The sequence below is a fragment of the Oncorhynchus mykiss genome, chromosome 23 (assembly GCF_013265735.2).
Source record: "Oncorhynchus mykiss isolate Arlee chromosome 23, USDA_OmykA_1.1, whole genome shotgun sequence".
NCBI classification, from domain to species: domain Eukaryota; kingdom Metazoa; phylum Chordata; class Actinopteri; order Salmoniformes; family Salmonidae; genus Oncorhynchus; species Oncorhynchus mykiss.
Genome location: NC_048587.1, coordinates 35,654,834 through 35,677,204, shown reverse-complemented (window position 1 = coordinate 35,677,204; position 22,371 = coordinate 35,654,834). Strand labels below are relative to the sequence as shown.

At 43.8% G+C, this 22,371-nt stretch overlaps 1 protein-coding gene across 1 annotated transcript in view; it reads right to left on the bottom strand.

The window, feature by feature from the left end:
• Positions 1–1,216: 1,216 nt before the first annotated feature.
• pyroxd2 (pyridine nucleotide-disulphide oxidoreductase domain 2) overlaps positions 1,217–22,371 on the bottom strand; it is a 42,047-nt gene continuing 20,892 nt past the window's right edge. Inside the window, exons 5-16 of the mRNA XM_021580865.2 lie at positions 22,102–22,257; positions 21,719–21,872; positions 21,505–21,566; positions 11,094–11,191; positions 10,840–10,981; positions 10,438–10,572; positions 7,377–7,449; positions 4,392–4,545; positions 4,105–4,259; positions 3,806–3,912; positions 2,778–2,898; positions 1,217–2,270 (exon numbers count right to left, since the gene is read on the bottom strand). Of these exons, the coding sequence (XP_021436540.1) occupies positions 2,200–2,270; positions 2,778–2,898; positions 3,806–3,912; positions 4,105–4,259; positions 4,392–4,545; positions 7,377–7,449; positions 10,438–10,572; positions 10,840–10,981; positions 11,094–11,191; positions 21,505–21,566; positions 21,719–21,872; positions 22,102–22,257 (1,428 nt within the window). The 3' untranslated portion in view covers positions 1,217–2,199. The remainder of the gene's footprint in view (positions 2,271–2,777; positions 2,899–3,805; positions 3,913–4,104; positions 4,260–4,391; positions 4,546–7,376; positions 7,450–10,437; positions 10,573–10,839; positions 10,982–11,093; positions 11,192–21,504; positions 21,567–21,718; positions 21,873–22,101; positions 22,258–22,371) is intronic.

The window sequence follows — 22,371 nt, the reverse complement described above, 5'->3', positions numbered from 1 at the left end:
CTGCCAGTTGAGGACTTGTGAGGCGTCTGTTTCTCAAACTCGACACTCTAATGTAGTTGTCCTCTTGCTCAGTTGTGCACCAGGACCTCCCACTCTTTCTATTCTGGTTAGGGCCAGTTTGCGCTGTTCTGTGAAGGGAGTAGTACACAGCATTGTACAAGATCTTCAGTTTCTTGGCAATTTCTTGCATGGAATAGCCTTCAATTCTCAGAACAAGAATAGACTGACAACTTTCAGAAGAAAGGTCTTTGTTTCTGGCCATTTTGAGCCTGTAATCGAACCCACAAATGCTGATGCTCCAGATACTAAACTAGTCTAAAGAAGGAAAACAGTTTTCAGCTGTTTGCAAATGGGTTTTCTAATGATCAATTAGCCTTTTAAAATGATAAACTTGGATTAGCTAATACAACATGCCATTGGAACACAGAAGTGATGGTTGCTGATAATGGGCCTCTGTACGCCTATGTAGATATTCCATTTAAAAAATCAGCCATTTCCAGCTACAATAGTAATTTACAACATTAACAATGTCTACACTGTATTTCTGATCAATTTGATGTTATTTTAATGGACAAAAAAAAGTTGCTTTTCCTTTCAAAAACAATTATATTTCTAATTGACCCCAACTTTTGAATGGTGGTGAATGTACATTTTAACTATATTTTTTCCTAATTTCCTTCTAAGTTTTCTTGTAATAACAATCAGAGATTATAGATTGTAGTTTCCCAGTAGTCATTACCAGTTGGAGCGGCGTTCAAGGGGAGTTTTCCCAGTCCTGTGCAGGTATTTACAAATTTACAAAATGTTATGAACGCAGCATAGTTCTTAATTTACTATTTAGCCTATGCTACTCCCAACCCCTTACAGTTACACCCTAATTTACATGGACTGTTGGGGGATTCCCAAACATAGTTTAATGCCTGGAAAGCAGCCTTAAACTCAAGATGTTGAAGAATTGCTCTTGTAGACTCAACATAAAGCAACTATAGCCATATGTTAATGTAAATGCATTCAATTACCATAATTATTAAGTGCTTGGTGATCCATAACACACATAGGCCTGCTGTAATAACCTATAGATGGGTGTTTAGAAACACAACATTGAGTGACAGAGAGATTCCTCACAGATGTCCTATGAAATGACTATGTAATTCTATGGATTCCTACTTGTTGTATGATATATCATCATTTAATAGATAGGATGGAAACAATTCTGTCAATCTGAAAACATGGTTTTAATTTGGACCAGAATATTCAATTAAGACAGAATGACACTGGCAGAGACAAAGAGATAGATAGCTGCACATCTGCATGCCATTTCAGCTAGATTAATTTTGTGCAATGTTCATAAAATGTTTAAGCAATAGAAATTGATTTTAAAGATTCCTCTGGTAAGTTTTGTTCACAAAACACATATACATTTCAGCGTTTAACACAATCAAAACAGTAATTGATGTCATACTATTACTTCTGTTTTGTTTACCTCTTTGAAGATTAATTGTGTGTGTGTCACGTAGAGCAGTGTATACCAATTCCAGTACCCCCAAATGTAGCCCTGGATAAAGCCCCCTTATCAATTTGTCAACTTATTAACAAGCCCTCTATGAGTTGATCAGGTGTGTTTCTTTAAGCCTACAGCAAAAATGTGTGCGGTTGGGGGTACAGGAGGACTGGAGTTGGGAAACACTGATGTGGAGTGCACATTATTTTCTTCAATTAGGCTGAGAGCTTTTGAGTTTGAGCTTTTGTTAAGTCATTAATGTTTAATTACAGATTTCAACTCCTTATAGTGTTCTATTCTACAATTCTAGTATGCTTAAGGATTGAATTAGCTTCACTTTGGGATGTCATCAGTCGGGAATCAGTTGAATGTTTAATAAAAGACGTGTGTGTCATGGTGTCACAGTACCATACAAGTGGATGGAAATGGATGGAGATCTGTGATTCTTCATTGAGAGTTGAGGTTTGTGGATCTGAGATCGTTCCTCTAGAAACAGAGTGTTCATTTTAGCTAACCAAGGGCACCGGGTGGGAAGAGTTTGCACATTGGAAATCATTTCAGTATTCCTAAATTTAAAAACTGCCCAAACGGTGCACCGGGCTATGAAGCCCCTACAACTGGGAGGGCCGTGTTAAGGTATTGGCATGGATGTCCAAATCTCCCGCCCTTCATCCCGTCAGAAGGTTAAGGTTAAGGTTTCAGCCACGTTTCAGGTCAGCCATGGCAGCCAGAGCAGCATTCCACCCTGGAGACCCCATCACTCCACCACCTTAGGAGAAACACACACACACTAATACATTGGCATTTTAGTCATTTAGCAGACGCTCTTATCCAGAGCGACTTACAGTAGAGTGCATTTTCTTTTTTTTGTACTGGTCCACATGCAAGAGTGAATGCACACGCACGCACGCACGCACACACACACACACACACAGAGAGAGATATAGGATCTCCATTTGATCACTCTTTATTTGCTGAGAATTTATTTGCAAACTTTTACTGTATTTGAGTTTAAAAAGGCTTCCAAAGTTTGTAATTTCCATTTTGACATTTCAGCCTGGATTTGCCCAATGAAAAATGTATCAACCCCTTCAAAAATATCCATTCATTATGATCCACATAATAATTCACAGTTCCTGTTGCTGCAGGATTATTTTCCCACTGTAGCAAACGGGCTTAAATGAAGATCCTACATCGGTACACACACACACACTAGAATGACTAGGAGCTGGCATCGGATAGAATTCCAATAAACCAATTATGACCAATCACAAACCTGGATGGGAGCCACTGCCACAAAGATAAAGCCCTTTGATTGGTGAACGGTAGTCTGAAAGGGAGGGCAGAGGTCGAGCGAGGTAGAGCTGATCCAATGACATTGCTCCGTGGAAGATATTCTGTGGAGGATAAAATACCATACTACATAAATAAGTCCAATTTGCCCTGTTCTCCCTGAAGTGCATTGGATTGCATTGGATTGGTGATCATGGGCTAGGGGGAGTTTCCACCCTCTTAGCCATTAAAGTAGAATAGGGGGGGTCAGTAAGGGTAAGGTTTAGGGCATAACTTTGCTAACCCCACTTCTCATTTAGGCATGACTAAGAAGACAGGGGCTTTGAGTCACTCCTCCATGTCTCTATGGTTGTTCCCTGATGGGGAACTGAGAGAATGGAAAGAACAGGACTGAATGAAATAAGGAGAAATGGAATTGAGTCCGTGAATGAGTAGATGAGAACATAGTCAAGCTGGTAATACTCTTGGGACTTACTAACTGCACTAGTCTTAGACTTAAGTCTTTAAACTGCACTTTCAGAGTCCATTCATCGGCTTTGTGAAAGCAGCAGTGTAAAAGTGCACAGTAGTTTAAGCATGCAAAATGAGCCATGAACCAGAAACACTTACACAAATACCGCAGACCCAAGTGGTTGAACTACTTTGAATACCAGATATGAGCTTTGATTCTGACGGACAGTATCATGGTAACTGTTGGCGTAACCATAAACCGTTCAATGCCGTTAGTTAGCACACATACACACACTCTCTCTGACAAAAGGAAAGCAGGAAGAAGAGGGACGCTCCTATATAAATCACTTCCTGGTTCAGAGCCTGTGGTTTGGTGTTTGGTGGTGTGCAAATCAGAACTTTGTATAAATACATGCTACTTCCCAGTGGAATACTATCTACTCTACTACTAGCTATTAGAAAATCGACTTGAAATATTGATATGCACATACATTGTGGATGTGAACCATCACACACACTGCATACACAGACATTTTCACACACACAAGCACACACACATACCCCTCCAGTTAGGCCAAATATCCTCTCCAGGTCGGGGGGAGTCAGGATGTCTTTGCCAACAATGGAGGATTTGAACCCAGGGGCATACTGCTCAATCCAGCTAAATACTACACAGATACACAGGCACAAGGAGACATAGTCAGTTTCATATAAGTTCAATAATGCCTGTGATGAGCAGTAAAATGTTCTACAAAATCTTGTGAGGATGATGACTTTCTGTGTGAGTGACAATGTTTCTGTTACTAGCATCAGTGACAACTGCTCTAAGAGTGTTTCCACGTGTGTGTGTGCGTTCTAACCGGAGTCTGCAAAGGCCTCTCTGTCCTGGTCTGTCCACGCTCTCCCTCCCACCAGACTATATGGTGTAAACTGGGTGAACAGTAACACCACATGACTACCAGGGGGCGCCAAAGTTGGGTCCAACACCGATGGAATGGTCATCTCGATCATGGGCCTGTAGGGGAGAGAAAAGGAAGAATGTGAGTGAGTGAGTGAGCGAGTGAGTGTGTGTGTGGTATGTGAACCTGTATGCACTTGTGTGGGTCCCTGGATGTGTGTGAGTCCGTACATGCGTGTCTGTGTTTACCTGAACGAAGGCCGTCCCTCCTTGCAGTCTTCGTAGGCTGTCTGTAACACCTCCACACTCTCACAGTTGAGATGGATAGAACACTGGTGGTGTGGGCCAGGCTTGCCGTCTGGTGTGGGGGCCGCTAAAAAGTTAGGAAGCTTATCCACTGCCACTGTTAGGAAGAATGGGTCCAAGTTATTTGTAATTATGTTCCTGCCCCCCAACCATCCACTGCAGAAAAAAACGAACCACGGCTGAATCTAGTTGATGATCCCTGGCTTAGGGATCATCAATCCCAGTGAATTATCTAGAGGAAGTTTCAAGGCGGATTACATGAATTCTCTGATCGCACCATCTGGATTATTGGATGCGTCCTAAGGAATCCCAGAAAACATTCGATTTTCACGCATGCTACGACTTTGTATGACTAGCAGTGAATCCATCACCACGTTTTCCTTGAGTAGACAATCCATGTTGGAATCGTGGATTTTTACCTTGGCTGAGTGCCTTGTTCTCTCCTTGGAGAGTGAGAATTTCACTCTGGCTAAACCCCATACTCCCCCTTAGCCCTGCTACCTCCTCACACAACTTTTCCAGTGTTGCATGGATTCCAGCCGGAGCACTAGCCTCTACTTCAACGGTAAGTAAATCGTCCGTGTCTGTAGATTAATCTGTTTTTCTTTCTTTTGTCGGGGTAGAGTTCTTTTGCGAGGTAGTCGGATCTTTCCATGATGGAGTATGTTGTTCCTCCATCGTGTAAAGCTGTTGGTATTCGGCGATTTCCCTCAGGATCTCCTTAGTATCCAGGTTGGTTTCTTTCCCACGATGACGACCGGTGTCTGTAGTACAGCCACCTAGCACTGTTGTTTGGTTAGCGGTGGTTCCTAGTTGTTTAAAGCTAAACGCGCCGCGGAATCCATGCAAAAACAGGTTTCAAAATCTTATTTAATTAATAGCGGTTTTGTTTTAATCAAAAATAACAACCGGGTGTTTTCCAGCACACAGTGTTCAGATGCGCACTCTGATGACGTGTGACGACAATGAGACGCATGTTGATTTTGTTCATCCACACCAGATGGGATCAGGACACGCAGGTTAAAAAATGTAAACAAACTCTGAACCAACTATATTAATTTATGGACAGGTCGAAACACATGAAACATTCATGGCAATTTAGCTAGCTACCTTGCTGTTGCTAAATCATTTGTCCTGGGATATAAACATTGGTTTATTATTTTACCTGAAATGCATAAGGTCCTCTACTCTGACAATTAATCCAGAAGAAGAGACTTGCTTGGATCAAGAAACACGAGCAATGGACATTAGACAGGTGGAAATCTGTCCTTTGGTCTGATGAGTCCGAATTTGAGATTTCTGGTTCCAACCTCTGTGTCTTTGTGAGACACAGAGTAGCTGAACGGATGATCTTCACATGTGTGGTTCCCACTGTGAAGCATGGAGGAGGAGGTGTGATGGTGCTTTGCTGGTGACACTGTCTGTGATTTATTTAGAATTCAAGGCACACTTAACCAGCATGGCTACCACAGCATTCTGCAGTGATAGGCCATCCCATCTGGTTTGCGCTTTGTGGGACGATCATTGTTTTTCAACTGGACAATGACCCATAACACACCTCCAGGCTGTGTAAGGGCTATCTGACCAAAGAGAGTGATGGAGTGCTGCACCAGATGACCTGGCCTCCACAATCACCTGACCTCAACCCAATTGAGGTGGTTTGAGATGAGTTGGACCGCAGAGTGAAGGAAAAGCAGCCAACAAGTGCTCAGCATATGTGAGAACTCCTTCAAGACTATTGTAAAAGCATTCCCCAAGAAGCTGGTTGAGAAAATGCCAAGAGTGTGCAAAGCTGTCATCTAGGATGGCTACTTTGAAGAATCTAAAAGAGAAAATATATTTGATTTGTTTAACACTTTTTTGGTTACTACATGATTCCATATGTATGATTTCATAGTTTTGATGTCTTTACTATTATTCTAAAATGTAGAACATTTTAAAAATAAAGAAAACCCCCTGAATGAGTAGATGTGTCAAAACTTTTGACTGGTACTGCGTGTGTGCACACGTACACATATATACATATATATATATATATATATATATATATATATATATATATATATATATATATATATATATATATATATACACATTTATACATTTTTTTTATACATTTTCCATATTCACAAAAATATTTTTTATCTCAAATTTTGGCCAGAAATTTGTTTACATCCCTGTTAGTGAGCATTTCTACTTTGTTAAGATAATCCCGCCACCTGACAGGTGTGGCATATCATGAAGCTGATTGAACAGCATGGCCATTACACAGGGGCACTTTGTGCTAGGGACAATAAAAGGCCACTCTAAAATGTGAAGTTTTGTCACAACACAATGCCACAGATGTCTCAAGTTTTGAGGGAGCGTGCAATTGACATGCTGACTGCAGGAATGTCCACCAGAGCTGTTGCCAGATAATTTAATGTTAAGTTCTCTACCATAAGCAGTCTCCCAATGTCATTTTGCAGTACGTACAAACGGCCTCACAACCGCAGATTACCTGTAACGGCGCCAGCCGTTTGTAACCTCCACATCCGTGTGTGTAAGCTCCACATCCGGCTTCTTCACCTGATGGATCTTCTGAGACCAGCCACCCATACAGCTGATAAAACTTTGTGAGAAGACCTATTTGGTCTCATGGTCTGACAAACACCACTCTAGCTCTGCCAACTTTCACAACAAATGCGGAAGGGCAGTGGATTGAGACACAGTCCATGCAAAAAAACAGATATCTCTAGTTTAATCAGACAATTTCTGATGGCGATTTAGTTTTATTATGTTAATTCGATTTCCTCGTGGCTACAGAAATTGTACGCTAAGGGTTTCTTAAAGTAAGTACTTTAAGTACTTAAGTTCAGTAAGTACTTGAGAAAAAAAGGTAGTTCAACACAAAAGAAAAGTATGAGGTAGATATGATAAGGGTCGTACCATTAATCTTAGTGACAGGGGAGGTGTAGTCTATCTGATCTACAGCTTTGATGAACGCTGGAGAAAGAGCACTCTGTGAGAAGCAAAACAGAAGGGTTAGGGTTAAGGTAAGAGGACACAAACACGATATTACACTTCTGAGTACAATATTTTTTGAACAATGTTTGATGTCTTCCTGAAAGTAATGTATATAGGCTATTGTCTTTTCAATAGCCTACTTTTTCAAGTATTCAGACCCCTTGACTTTTTCCACATTTTGTTATGTTACAGCCTTATTCTAAAATGGATTAATAAAAAAGAAATCCTCAGCAATCTACACACAATACCCCTTAATGACAAAGTGAAAACCGTTTCTTTGAATTATGCGCAAATTTATGAAAAAAAAAAAAAAAATTATATATATTATTTACATAAGTATTCAGACCCTTTGTGGCTCCAAATTGAGCTCCGGTGCATCCTGTTTCCATTGATCATCCTTGAGATGTTTCTACAACTTGATTGGAGTTCACCTGTGGTGAATTCAATTGATTGGGCATGATTTGGAAAGGCACACACCTGTCTATATAAGGGCCCACAGTTGACAGTGCATGTCTGAGCAAAAACCAAGATATGAGGTCAAAGGAATTGTCCGTAGAGCTCCGACATGAGGCCCAGATCTGGGGAAGGGTACCAAAACATTTCTGCAGCAATAAAGGTCCCCAATAAAACAGTGGCCTCCATCATTAATAAATGGAAGACGTTTGGATCCACCAAGACTCTTCCTAGAGCTGGCCGGCTGGACAAACTGAGCAATCGGGGGAGAAGGGCCTTGGTCAGGGAGGTGACCATGAACCGGATGGTCACTCTGACAGACCTCTACAGTTCCTCTGTGGAGATGGGAGAACTTTCCAGAAGGACAACCATCTCTGCAGCACTCCACCAATCAGGCCGTGGCCAGACGGAAGCCACTCCTCAGTAAAAGGCACATGACAGCCCACTTGGAGTTTGCCAAATGACAATTAAAGACTCTCAGAACATGAGAAACAAGATTCTCTGGTCTGATGAAACCAAGATTGAACTCTTTGGCCTGAATGCCAAGAGTCATGTCTAGAGGAAACATGGCACCCTCCCTACATTGAAACATGGTGGTGACAGCATCATGTCATGATGTTGCCCTATTTGGGTATAGCAAGCCCCATCCCCCTCTCGATGCCTCCCCCTTGCCTCCTTCAACTAGGCTGCTGTGGTCAGAGAGAGGTCGTAAATTCCTGAGAAGACCCTGCCACATGGCCACATAGTATAAGAGGCAGAGTAAATTTTCATAGAGCACAAAGGAATTTCTTCCACCTCACAGAACTTGAGGTACGAACTAATTTCATGTTCCGGAGAAAGTATAAAAGATCGGTGAAGAATCCAGCTATGAACTGGTCCGTTTGTTACAACTTGGGGAAGCTCATGGGAGACGGTGTGGCCACATTACCATAACGCTGTTTATATAATAGCCTCAGATATGAGGTTTACATCTAATTGTTGTATAAAATGAATGAGTGAGTATGATACTGTTTGTAAAATTGTGTAATATGATTTTTGACTGTTTAATGAAGGAAAATACAATTCCCTTTTGATTTGAACTAAATCAGAGGACCGTCCCTGAGCCCAGTTAGGGTCAGGCATCCTGGGACAGCCCCTTTTCTGCAATTCCGAATAAAACCCAACTTTGGGAAATTATCACCAGACCATGTTTTTCTCCATTAGGAGAGGACAAAGGTTGTAGACCATTGCTGAATATTTTAACCATACCATGTGGTTAAACTGTTAGACTATCGATACCAACAGAAAAAGAACAAGTCTTTGATATTAATTACTAGTCTACAGCTAGGAATTCAGTATCATTGAACGTGAAGAACGACAACCGCCGAAACATCCATTCTATAACAAATGAATGAATGTCACTCTGAACTCTCCTCTCTAACCAAGACAGAGAGAGAGAGAGAGAGAGAGAGAGAGAGAGGACAAAACTCTCCAACAGAAACTAACTTTTCAACAAAGATCCCGACGACACACTGAGTGTAAATATATATATTAATGGCAATTGTTCCCGAATGAGTGAGCGTTCATGTGCAAAGGATTAGCATTTCAATTGTTATAATTATCAACTTTGTAGTGTCTCATCTCAGTTGACCCCCACTTCCCCTTTTGTCTAACAAGCCGCGATGCCGGTTTAGCCCACTAGGGCACATTCCCCTATCATTTCTTGTAACCACATTTACCTTGTTTGTTTGTTTATGGATTTCTGTGAATTACTTAGTTAGTAATAAATACATTATTTAAGACAATTGGGGTGGCAGGGTAGCCTAGTGGTTAGAGCAAATTACAGAGACATCCTTGATGAAAACCTACTCCAGAGCGCTCAGAACCTCAGACTGGGCTGAAGGTTCAACTTCCTATAGGACAACATCCCTAAGCACACATCCAAGACAACGCAGGAAGTCTCTGAATATCCTTGAGTGGCCCAGCCAGAGCCCGGACTTGAAACCAATCGATCATCTCTGTAGAGACCTGAAAATAGCTGTGCAGCAACGCTCCCCATCCAACCTGACAGAACTTGAGAGGGTCTGCAGAGAAGAACGGGAGAAGCTCCCCAAATACAGGTCTACCAAGCTTGTAGCGTTATACCCAAGAAGACTCGAGGCTGTAATCGCTGCCAAAGGTGCTTCACCAAAGTACTGAGTAAAGGGTCTGAATACTTATGTAAATGTGATATTTCAGTTGTTTTTTTTATACATTTGCAAACATTTCTTAAAACCTGCTTTGATTTGTCATTGTGGGGGTTTGTGTGTAGATTGATTAGGATTTATTTTGTTGAATAAGGCTGTAACCTAACCAATTTGGAAAAAATCATGGGGTCTGAATACTTTCTGAAGGCACTGTGAATGAGCTATGGAATTTTGAGCTTGTTCTCCAATGGGATAGTCTCACATTGCCATATTGTCTCATATTCAATCTGACTGGAGATTAAAGTTAATCACCAGTCTTGAGGTGTGTTAAGATGTGAAAGTGTGTTACCTGTAAGATGCATTACCTGAGGGGTGAGTGTTTTAAAGGTGACGTAGGGTGTAGCGTTGGACAGTACCACTCTGCTGTAGATCTCTGTGCCATCCTTCAGGACCACCCCTTTGGCACTGCCATCTGACCCAACCAAGACCTGATGCACATCCTGTAACCCATATGCATGCACACCCACTCACAGATATCACACAAGAACACATTATATTTTCCATTAGCTGTTAAATTCAAAAGGTTGAGTTACCAACTAGGGAACCACTAGATAACCACTCCTGGGGAAATTAAATCTGTCCTATCTGGCTGTATGTATGTTTATTCACTGGATTATAAATCAGCTGGACCATTACAGTTTAACATGAACTGAAAAACACTATAGAATAGAACAAATGTGAAAGCAGTGCCTATCCAGCCAGCTGACCTGTTCAGTAAAGATGTCTGCTCCGTGGGAGCGGGCAGAGCTAGCAATGGCCTTGGACACCCCTCCCATGCCCCCCTCCACATAACCCCACGCACCCTTCTCCTTCTCCAGCTCCCCCATCACATGATGAAGGAGGACATACCTGCGGATGGGAGATACAAAGGGGGAAACATTATTGTCCAAAACATATAATATAACGTTCTATTTAATTCTGAGAGGGGTGTGTGTGGTGTGTATGTGTGTGTGTGTCTCACCCACTGCCAGGGCTGTTAGGGCTGGTCATAGCTCCTATCACAGCATCTGTAGCCAGTGTGGCTTTAAGAGGCTCAGATTCAAACCAACGGTTCAGGATCTGAAAATTAAAAATAAATAGTATAGATATTCAGCAAGGCACAAAAGACGCTGTAAAGCTTTACAACATGGACGCAACTAGAATCAGATGAGGAAGGGTTAGACAGCAAAGCCAATATTCTTATTCAATATTATAGCAAAATATATATATATATATATATATATATATGAAGAAAAAAAAATAATAATATATATATATATATATATATATATATAATAATCGCAGCAAAAGGTGGCTCTACAAAGTATTAACTTAAGGGGGCTGAATAATTTTGCACGCCCAATTTTTCAGTTTTTGATTTGTTAAAAAAGTTTGAAATATCCAATAAATGTTGTTCCACTTCATGATTGTGTCCCACTTGTTGTTGATTCTTCACAAAAAAATACAGTTTTATATCTTAATGTTTGAAGCCTGAAATGTGGCAAAAGGTCGCAAAGTTCAAGGGGGCCGAATACTTTCGCAAGGCACTGTATATATATATATATATATATATATATATATATATATATATATATATATATATATATACACACATACATACAGTTGAAGTCTGAAGTTTACATACACCTTAGCCAAATACATTTAAACTCAGTTTTTCACAATTCCTGACATTTAATCTGAGTAAAAATTTCCTGTCTTATTTTTTTAATTTTACCTTTATTTAACTAGGCAAGTCAGTTAAGAAAAAAAATCTTATTTTCAATGACGGCCTAGGAACAGGGGCTGAATGACAGATTTGTACCTTGTCAGCTCGGGGATTTGAACTTGCAACCTTTCAGTTACTAGTCCAACACTGCCATCTTAGATCAGGTTAAGGTTAAGATTATGAATGTGAAATGTCAGAATAATAGTAGAGAGAATGATTTATTTCAGCTTTTATTTCTTTCAAATGTTTCAGGTAGCCTTCCACAAGCTTCTCACAATAAGTTGGGTGAATTTTGGCCCATTCCTGGGCTATATATATATAGACAGCTCTGACTCAAACCATTGGTTTAGGATCTGAGAAACAGAGTAGAACGTACAGTTATTAATATAACTACTGATCCTTGAAGGAGGGAACTAGGTATAACATACTATGGGTGACTCAACGACCAATCATATTCACAGGAAGAAAACTGAAATCACACCCAACGGTTCAATGGGTAAGGAGCGTGCCCTCGGAAGCCCCGCCTTCTTAGCTATGATACCGGGGCTCGCATTCATTTTCTCAATTCAGTACTGCTCTTCAGCAAGCTCAAATCATCTGAAGGTGCGGCCCAAAATATGTTATACCTCGTTCCCTCCTTTAGGGAACAGTAGTTATATTCATAAATGTATACTCCCTTTCAGTCAGTCACTCGGTATACAGTGGGTGTCACGCCCTGACCATAGTTTACTTTGTATTTTCTATGTTTTGATTGGTCAGGGTGTGATCTGAGTGGGCATTCTATGTTTCATGTCTTGTTTGTCTATTTCTATGTTCAGCCTGATATGGTTCTCAGTCAGAGGCAGGTGTTCATCATTGTCTCTGATTGGGAACCATATTTAGGTAGCCTGGGGTTCACTGTGTGTTTGTGGGTGATTGTTCCTGTCTATGTGTTTTTCACCAGATAGGCTGTTTTAGGTTTTCGTTACGTTCATCACGTTCTTTATTTTGTAGTGTTTGCATTGATTCGTGGTTTACGTTTGTTCATTTAAACATGGATCGCAATCTACACGCTGCATTTTGGTCCGACTCTCCTTCTCACGAAGAAAACCGTTACAGAATCACCCACCACAAAAGGACCAAGCAGCGTGTCAACAGGCAGGAGCAGCGCGAGGAGATGCGCAATAAGGATTTCTGGACATGGGAGGAAATCCTCGACGGGAGAGGACCCTGGGCTAAACCAGGGGAGTGTAGCCGCCCAAAGGAGCAGCCCAAAGAGGAGGTATGGACATGGGAGGACGAATTAGAAGGAAGAGGACCCTGGGCTCAGCCAGGAGAATATCGCCGCCCCAAAGAAGAACTGGAGGCGGCGAAAGCGGAGAGGCGCAGATATGAGGAGGCAGCACGACGTAGCGGATGGAAGCCTGAGAAGCAGCCCCAAAAATTTCTTGGGGGGGGGCTAACAGGGAGTATGGCTACGCCAGGTAGGAGACCTGGGCAGACTCCCTGTGCTTACCGGGGGGCTAGAGAGACCGGACAGGCACCGTGTTATGCAGTGGTGCGCACGGTGTCTCCAGTGCGGGTGCATAGCCCGGTGCGGTATATTCCAGCTCCGCGTGTCTGCCGGGCTAGATTGAGCGTCGAGCCTAATGCCATTAAGCCAGCTCTACGCAGCTGGTCCCCAGTGCGTCTCCTTGGGCCGGTTTACATGGCACCAGCCGGTTCGCCTGCATAGTCCAGTGCGGGCTATTCCACCTCGCCGCACTGGCAGGGCGACCGTGAGCATTCAACCAGGTAAGGTTGGGCAGGCTCGGTGCTCAAGAGCTCCAGTGCGCCTGCACGGTCCGGTTTTTCCAGTACCACCTCCACACCCCAGCCCTCCGGTAGCAGCTCCCCGCACTAGGCTTCCTGTGCGTGTCCTCGGCCCAGTACCACCAGTGCCAGCACCACGCATCAGGCCTATAGTGCGCCTCGCCTGTCCAGCGCTGTCGGAGCCTCCCTTCTCTTCAGCGCTGTCGGAGTCTCCCGCCTGTTTAGCGCTGTTAGAGCCTGCCTTCTCTACAGCGCTGCCGGAGTCTCCCGCCTGTTCAGAACTGCCAGTTAGCATAGAGCTGCCAGTTAGCATAGAGCTGCCAGTTAGCATAGAGCTGCCAGTTAGCATAGAGCTGCCAGTCTGCAAGGAGCTGCCAGTCTGCAAGGAGCTGCCAGTCTGCATGGAGCTGCCAGTCTGCAAGGAGCCGCCAGAGCTGCCAGTCTGCAGGATGCCGCCAAAGCTGCCAGTCTGCAAGGAGCCGCCAGAGCTGCCAGTCTGCAAGGAGCCGCCAGAGCTGCCAGTTAGCATGGAGCCGCCAGTCAGCATGGAGCAGCCAGGGCCGCCAGTCAGCATGGAGCAGCCAGGGCCGCCAGTCAGCATGGAGCAGCCAGGGCCGCCAGTCAGCATGGAGCAGCCAGTCAGCATGGAGCAGCCAGTCAGCATGGAGCAGCCAGAGCAGCCAGTCAGCATGGAGCGGCCAGAGCTGCCAGTCAGCATGGAGCAGCCAGTCAGCATGGAGCAGCCAGAGCTACCAGTCATCATGGAGCAGCCAGAGCAGTCTGCCAGCATGGAGCAGCCAGAGCTGTCAGTCAGCATGGAGCAGCCAGAGCAGCCAGTCTGTGTCGACCAGTCTCTTCCAGATCTGCCAGTCGTCCAGACTCTTCCAGATCTGCCAGTCGTCCAGACTCTTCCAGATCTGCCAGTCGACCAGACTCTTCCAGATCTGCCCGTCGTCCAGACTCTTCCAGATCTGCCAGTCGTCCAGACTCTTCCAGATCTGCCAGTCGTCCAGACTCTTCCAGATCTGCCAGTCGTCCAGACTCTTCCAGATCTGCCAGTCGTCCAGACTCTTCCAGATCTGCCAGTCGTCCAGACTCTTCCAGATCTGCCAGTCGTCCAGACTCTTCCAGATCTGCCAGTCGTCCAGACTCTTCCAGATCTGCCAGTCGACCAGACTCTTCCAGATCTGCCAGTCGACCAGACTCTTCCAGATCTGCCAGTCGGCCAGACTCTTCCAGATCTGCCAGTCGGCCAGATTCTCCCAGATCTGCCAGTCGTCCAGATTCTCCCAGATCTGCCAGTCGTCCAGATTCTCCCAGATCTGCCAGTCGTCCAGATTCTCCCAGATCTGCCAGTCGTCCAGATTCTCCCAGATCCGCCAGTCAGCCAGGATCTTCCGGATCCGCCAGTCAGCCAGGATCTTCCAGAACCGCCAGCCAGCCAGGATCTGCCGGATCTAACCACCTGCCTGAGCTTCTTCTCAGTGCTGAGCTTCTTCTCAGTGCTGAGCTTCTTCTCAGTGCTGAGCTTCCTCTCAGGGCTGAGCTACCCATCTGTCCCGAGTTACCTCTGTCCCGAGCTGTCCCTCTGTCCCATGTTATCATTGTGGTGGGTAACCTATTTAGGGACGTTTAGGAGGGGGATTAAAACTGTCATGGAGTGGGGTCCACGTCCAGCGCCAGAGCCGCCACCGCGGACAGATGCCCACCCAGACCCTCCCCTATAGGTTCAGGTTTTGCGGCCGGAGTCCGCACCTTGGGGGGGGGGGTACTGTCACGCCCTGACCATAGTTTACTTTGTATTTTCTATGTTTTGATTGGTCAGGGTGTGATCTGAGTGGGCATTCTATGTTTCATGTCTTGTTTGTCTATTTCTATGTTCAGCCTGATATGGTTCTCAGTCAGAGGCAGGTGTTCATCATTGTCTCTGATTGGGAACCATATTTAGGTAGCCTGGGGTTCACTGTGTGTTTGTGGGTGATTGTTCCTGTCTATGTGTTTTTCACCAGATAGGCTGTTTTAGGTTTTCGTTACGTTCATCACGTTCTTTATTTTGTAGTGTTTGCATTGATTCGTGTTTTACGTTTGTTCATTTAAACATGGATCGCAATCTACACGCTGCATTTTGGTCCGACTCTCCTTCTCACGAAGAAAACCGTTACAGTGGGGCAAAAAAGTATTTAGTCAGCCACCAATTGTGCAAGTTCTCCCACTTAAAAAGATGAGAGAGGCCTGTACTTTTCATCATAGGTACACTTCAACTATGACAGACAAAATGAGGAGAAGAAAAAATCCAGAAAATCACATTGTAGGATTTAATGAATTTATTAGCAAATTATGGTGGAAAATAAGTATTTGGTCACCTACAAACAAGTAAGATTTTTGGCTCCCACAGACCTGTAACTTCTTCTTTAAGAGGCTCCTCTGTCCTCCACTCGTTACCTGTATTAATGGCACCTGTTTGAACTTGTTATCAGTATAAAATACACCTGTCCACAACCTCAAACAGTCACACTCTAAACTCCACTATGGCCAAGACCAAAGAGCTGTCAAAGGACACCAGAAACAAAATTGTAGACCTGCACCAGGCTGGGAAGACTGTACCTATGATGAAAATTACAGGCCTCTCTCATCTTTTTAAGTGGGAGAACTTGCACAATTGGTGGCTGACTAAATACTTTTTTGCCCCACTGTAACAAAGTATTGAGATAAACTTTTGTTATTGACCAAATACTTATTTTCCACCATAATTTGCAAATAAATTCATTACAAATCCTACAATGTGATTTTCTGGATATTTTTCCCTCATTTTGTCTGTCATAGGAAGACTGTACCTATGATGAAAATTACAGGCCTCTCTCATCTTTTTAAGTGGGAGAACTTGCACAATTGGTGACTGACTAAATACTTTTTTGCCCCACTGTAACATACTATGAGGATTTACAGTAAAAGCACGCCCCAATCCGGCTTAGTCTCCTGACCCCTCCTGTCTCAGCCTCCAGTATTTATGCTGCAGTAGTTTATGTGTCGGGGGGCTAGGGTCAGTTTGTTATATCTGGAGTACTTCTCCTGTCCTATTCGGTGTCCTGTGTGAATTTAAGTGTGCTCTCTCTAATTCTCTCTTTTTTTCTCTCTCTCTCGGACGACCTGAGCCCTAGGACCATGCCTCAGGACTACCTGACATGATGACTCCTTGCTGTCCCCAGTCCACCTGGCAGTGCTGCTGCTCCAGTTTCAACAGTTCTGCCTTATTATTATTGGACCATGCTGGTCATTTATGAACATTTGAACATCTTGGCACACCATGTTCTGTTATAATCTCTACCCAGCACAGCCAGAAGAGGCCACCCCACATAGCCTGGTTCCTCTCTAGGTTTCTTCCTAGGTTTTGTCCTTTCTATGGAGTTTTTCCTAGCCACCGTGCTTCTACACCTGCCTTGCTTGCTGTTTGGGGTTTTAGGCTGGGTTTCTGTACAGCACTTTGAGATATCAGCTGATGTACGAAGGGCTATATAAATACATTTGATTTGATTCTTATTTTTTTAAGTAAGGTTTGTGGATTGTTTAAAATCAATTGCCTATAGCCAGAAGGAAAGGCAGCGAATGCAATTTGGGCAAATTATTGCTGAGTTGTGACTGTCTGTGAAAAATAGAGGCTAAGCTAGGCATATTGCAATATTTCAAAATACAATGTGGGAAAACATATTTTGGAAAGAAAATGGTTGTTGCTGTAAAGAGAAAACAATGAAAAGACTCATCTGTCTTAAATTCTCAATTGAATTGAGTGAACAAAAAGTATAGCCTATCTTATTGGCACCGGCGGAGAGCATTTGCAATATCCCCAGTGAAAGCACACTGCACATATTCACTATTTATCATTATTGGGTCAGTGCTACTTAAAAGTTTGTTTTTGGACAATAACTTCCTCCTCCAGTTTAGATGGATGTCATATTCGATTAGTATCGCCCCTTCTCGTAGGCCTATTATATGGACAACGTCGTTTTTATGTATCTTTTTGTCACCGTCAGCAGTAGGCTACCCTATAATTTGTCCTATAAAACATATTCTGCTGATGTCTCCAGTCATATAAAGTGTAGCAGAATTGCATGAAATGTGTTTATAAAAGGCCACATTTTTCCCATGCAAAGAAAGAAGAAATGTACCTGATATAGCCTAGGCCTGCTCTATGCTACATGAGCTCAGCCATCATTGAACATTTGATTTTTGTTGCAAACAGTGATTGAGTTATAGTATTAGCCTAAATTATGACTATCCAATCTACTCATCACATTAGGAATAATAGGCAATCTTACATAAGTCTGCAAATGCGATTATGCATGTAATTCTCTATTAGAAAGTTGCATTATCATAAAAAATATATATACAGTGCCTTGCGAAAGTATTCGGCCCCCTTGAACTTTGTGACCTTTTGCCACATTTCAGGCTTCAAACATAAAGATATAAAACTGTATTTATTTGTGAAGAATCAACAACAAGTGGGACACAATCATGAAGTGGAACGACATTTATTGGATATTTCAAACTTTTTTAACAAATCAAAAACTGAAAAATTGGGCGTGCAAAATTATTCAGCCCCCTTAAGTTAATACTTTGTAGCGCCACCTTTTGCTGCGATTACAGCTGTAAGTCGCTTGGGGTATGTCTCTATCAGTTTTGCACATCGAGAGACTTAAATCTTTTCCCATTCCTCCTTGCAAAACAGCTCGAGCTCAGTGAGGTTGGATGGAGAGCATTTGTGAACAGCAGTTTTCAGTTCTTTCCACAGATTCTCGATTGGATTCAGGTCTGGACTTTGACTTGGCCATTCTAACACCTGGATATGTTTATTTTTGAACCATTCCATTGTAGATTTTGCTTTATGTTTTGGATCATTGTCTTGTTGGAAGACAAATCTCCGTCCCAGTCTCAGGTCTTTTGCAGACTCCATCGGGTTTTCTTCCAGAATGGTCCTGTATTTGGCTCCATCCATCTCCCCATCAATTTTAACCATCTTCCCTGTCCCTGCTGAAGAAAAACAGGCCCAAACCATGATGCTGCCACCACCATGTTTGACAGTGGGGATGGTGTGTTCAGCTGTGTTGCTTTTACGCCAAACATAACGTTTTGCATTGTTGCCAAAAAGTATAATTTTGGTTGCATCTGACCAGAGCACCTTCTTCCACATGTTTGGTGTGTCTCCCAGGTGGCTTGTGGCAAACTTTAAACAACACTTTTTATGGATATCTTTAAGAAATGGCTTTCTTGCCACTCTTCCATAAAGGCCAGATTTGTGCAATATACGACTGATTGTTTTCCTATGGACAGAGTCTCCCACCTCAGCTGTAGATCTCTGCAGTTCATCCAGAGTGATCATGGGCCTCTTGGCTGCATATCTGATCAGTCTTCTCCTTGTATGAGCTGAAAGTTTAGAGGGACGGCCAGGTCTTGGTAGATTTGCAGTGGTCTGATACTCCTTCCATTTCAATATTATCGCTTGCACAGTGCTCCTTGGGATGTTTAAAGCTTGGGAAATCTTTTTGTATCCAAATCCAGCTTTAAACTTCTTCACAACAGTATCTTGGACCTGCCTGGTGTGTTCCTTGTTCTTCATGATGCTCTCTGTGCTTTTAACGGACCTCTGAGACTATCACAGTGCAGGTGCATTTATACGGAGACTTGATTACACACAGGTGGATTGTATTTATCCTCATTAGTCATTTAGGTCAACATTGGATCATTCAGAGATCCTCACTGAACTTCTGGAGAGAGTTTGCTGCACTGAAAGTAAAGGGGCTGAATAATTTTGCACGTCCAATTTTTCAGTTTTTGATTTGTTAAAAAAGTTTGAAATATCCAATAAATGTCGTTCCACTTCATGATTGTGTCCCACTTGTTGTTGATTCTTCACAAAAAAATAGTTTTATATCTTTATGTTTGAAGCCTGAAATGTGGCAAAAGGTTGCAAAGTTCAAGGGGGCCGAATACTTTCGCAAGGCACTGTATATTTTTGCCCCCTTTTCTCCCCAATTTTGATCTTGTCTGCAACTCCGCAATTGGCTCGGGAGGCGAAGGTCGAGTCACGTGTCCTCCAAAACATTACTCACCAAACTGAGCTTCTTTAACACCCACCCGCTTAACCTGGAGGCCAGCCACACCAATGTGTCGGAGGAATTACTGTTCAACTGACAACCGCCACAAGTAGTCGCTAGAGCGCGATGAGCCAAGTAAAGCCCCCCAACATACATTACTGCCCTGGGCTTACAAGACGTGAGTGACGCTAGGCTAAAAGCACTGGTGCTACACTGCGCAGAGGGACAGCATGTGTTCGGGACACTCGGGTTTTGCTGATGCTGTGGCTCTCAAGGAGACACACTTCTCTACACCCCAAAGTGCCCGTCTCCATCCGTTTCAGTTCCGACGGCACCATCAGCTGCCTGGTGAGTCTGTATACCAGTGTGTGGCAAATCTATGGGGCTTAGCTAGCTAGTGTAAATTTGGGGCACTGCAGGAGGAAATGGTACATGACCAACTAATCGAGCATACAAACAACAAGAAAGTATGTGAAAGACTGTTACTTGAACCTGATGATTTGTCACTGGCAAAGGCACTCCAGTTAGCTTTCCAAGCGGAGTCCACTGCAGGATCTGCTGCAAATCTAGCCTCCCCTCTCCAGCCTCTTGCTCTCACTGACACGGACCACTCTGCTCAGACCCTATACACGCCGTCGCCCCACCCTCAAGTGGAGAGACCCCCGTCATACAACCTCTACGCTGTGTCCCACTGGCCCTGCATGCAGACATCGATGCCGAGCTCCGGTGCCAGCTAGAGGAAGACATCATCGAGGCTATTGATGCATCCCCCTCTATCGCAAAGCTGGTGGTGGTAAAAAAGAGATCATTCCACCTGTGTGGAACTTAGAGCAGCAAATAGGGCCATCATCCCAGACAAATACCCCCTGCAGAAGAGTTCACTGCCCTGTTCTACAGCTCCAGGGATACCTGCAGGTGCTGCTACACTGAAGCAGCCACAACCTCAAAGCGTTCATCACCCACTTAGGGGTCTTCCGCTACAAGCTCATGGCATTTGGATTCAGCACTGCCCCCAGCTGCTTCCAAAAGATCTTGATGTCTTTCTTCGCAGGGATCCCGGGGTGGCCATCTCCCTCAATGATATCTTTGTTCACAGGCCTACCATCAGGATCCATGATGAGCACCTACACAGTGTGTTCACTGCACTGGCAAAAACACAACCTCACTCTCAATGGAGAAAAGTGTTTCTTCTCCACCCTGCCATTGAGTTTGTGTGATTTCACCTCCCTGCCGAGGGGATTTCCCCACTCCACTCCAACACTGCAGGAGCTCCAGAAGGCATCAGCAGACGACCCCACTCTCTCCAAGCTGGTGACCTTCATCACACAGGGCTGGCCCAACAAAGCACCAGAGGAGCTGTCGTAATACTTCAGGGTCTGAGAGTAGCTGTCCTGCTGGATCGACACCTGAAAAGTTTGTCAATTGCGTTGCACATTCTTCCTTCAGGCGAGCTAAAGAGCTGAGAATCTAGGAAATTAATGCGACCCCTGGTATTATAGCCAGGAAGGCAGAGCTTCCGAGGGCAAACTCTGCATCCATTGGCCCGTTGGGAGTGATTTTAGTTTACTTCAGGTGAATATGATTGGTTGTTTACTCCCCATAGTATATACTGAAAGGGAACACAGGCGTTACCGAGCAGAAATTCAGTCTGAATGGACACCATGCCTGTTAAGCAAGAGGGTAGTACTGGAGTGTGAGTAGGCCAACTCACATCATTCTACTAATCACAGTCTAAATGGAAGCGATGATAAGTGAAGGAAACAAAGTGATATAGGTGGTCTATCAACCTTCATTATTGGTGCAGTTATGATCTCATAGAAGTCTGGAATGTTCTTGCCTAGTTTCAAGCCTGTAAACACACAACAGAAAAGGTGAGTATTATTATGCAATATATTGAAAAATAAAAAAACAGATGTATTGTATTATAAATAATAGAGTCATTATTTAACATTTCAGCTGTGTTTATTCACCCTACAAACATGTAGGAAAACAACTTAGTACCACATTGGACAAGGGGCAAGGCACTCCTCAGTGCTGCCATCCTCCTTCTCAGGGCCCCCCCGGTTAACCCTGCGATGTCTACTGGGGGTGAGTCCAGGAGGGGGTGGATGGCCACCGCTAACTTATCCAGGTGGGTTATAAACTCTGGGTACGCCTGGTGTGGGGGGGGGCGGCAAAGAGGGAGAGTGGGAGCGGGAAAGGGAGAGGCACAGAAAGAGTTACTGTTAATCACATAACAAGGAGAGGGGGAAACAATCACTACTCCCCTACATTTCCTCCTTTTACTGTAGCCTACTGAGTACTAGCTAATAGAGCTAAGTGAGCTAACATCTACAATACACAGCATATGTACAGTAAGCTGTCTATCTTATATTGCTACCCACCTTGGCGTCTGTCTCAGAGAACTTGCCGATCTCCCTCTGGTTCATGGCCAGGTCTGAGCCCAGCAGTAGAGACCGAGGGGGGAGACCCCCTACCCCCCCCTCCAACATTGGGGTGAAGGCATGGGGGTCCCGCATGTACAACTTCAGTCCATGTTTCTGAACACACACACACATACAGTGGGTATCATAAGTATTCACCCCCCTTGGATTTATTTCACATTTTGTTGACCTACAGATTGAAATACATAGATTTAATTAGACAAAATACTC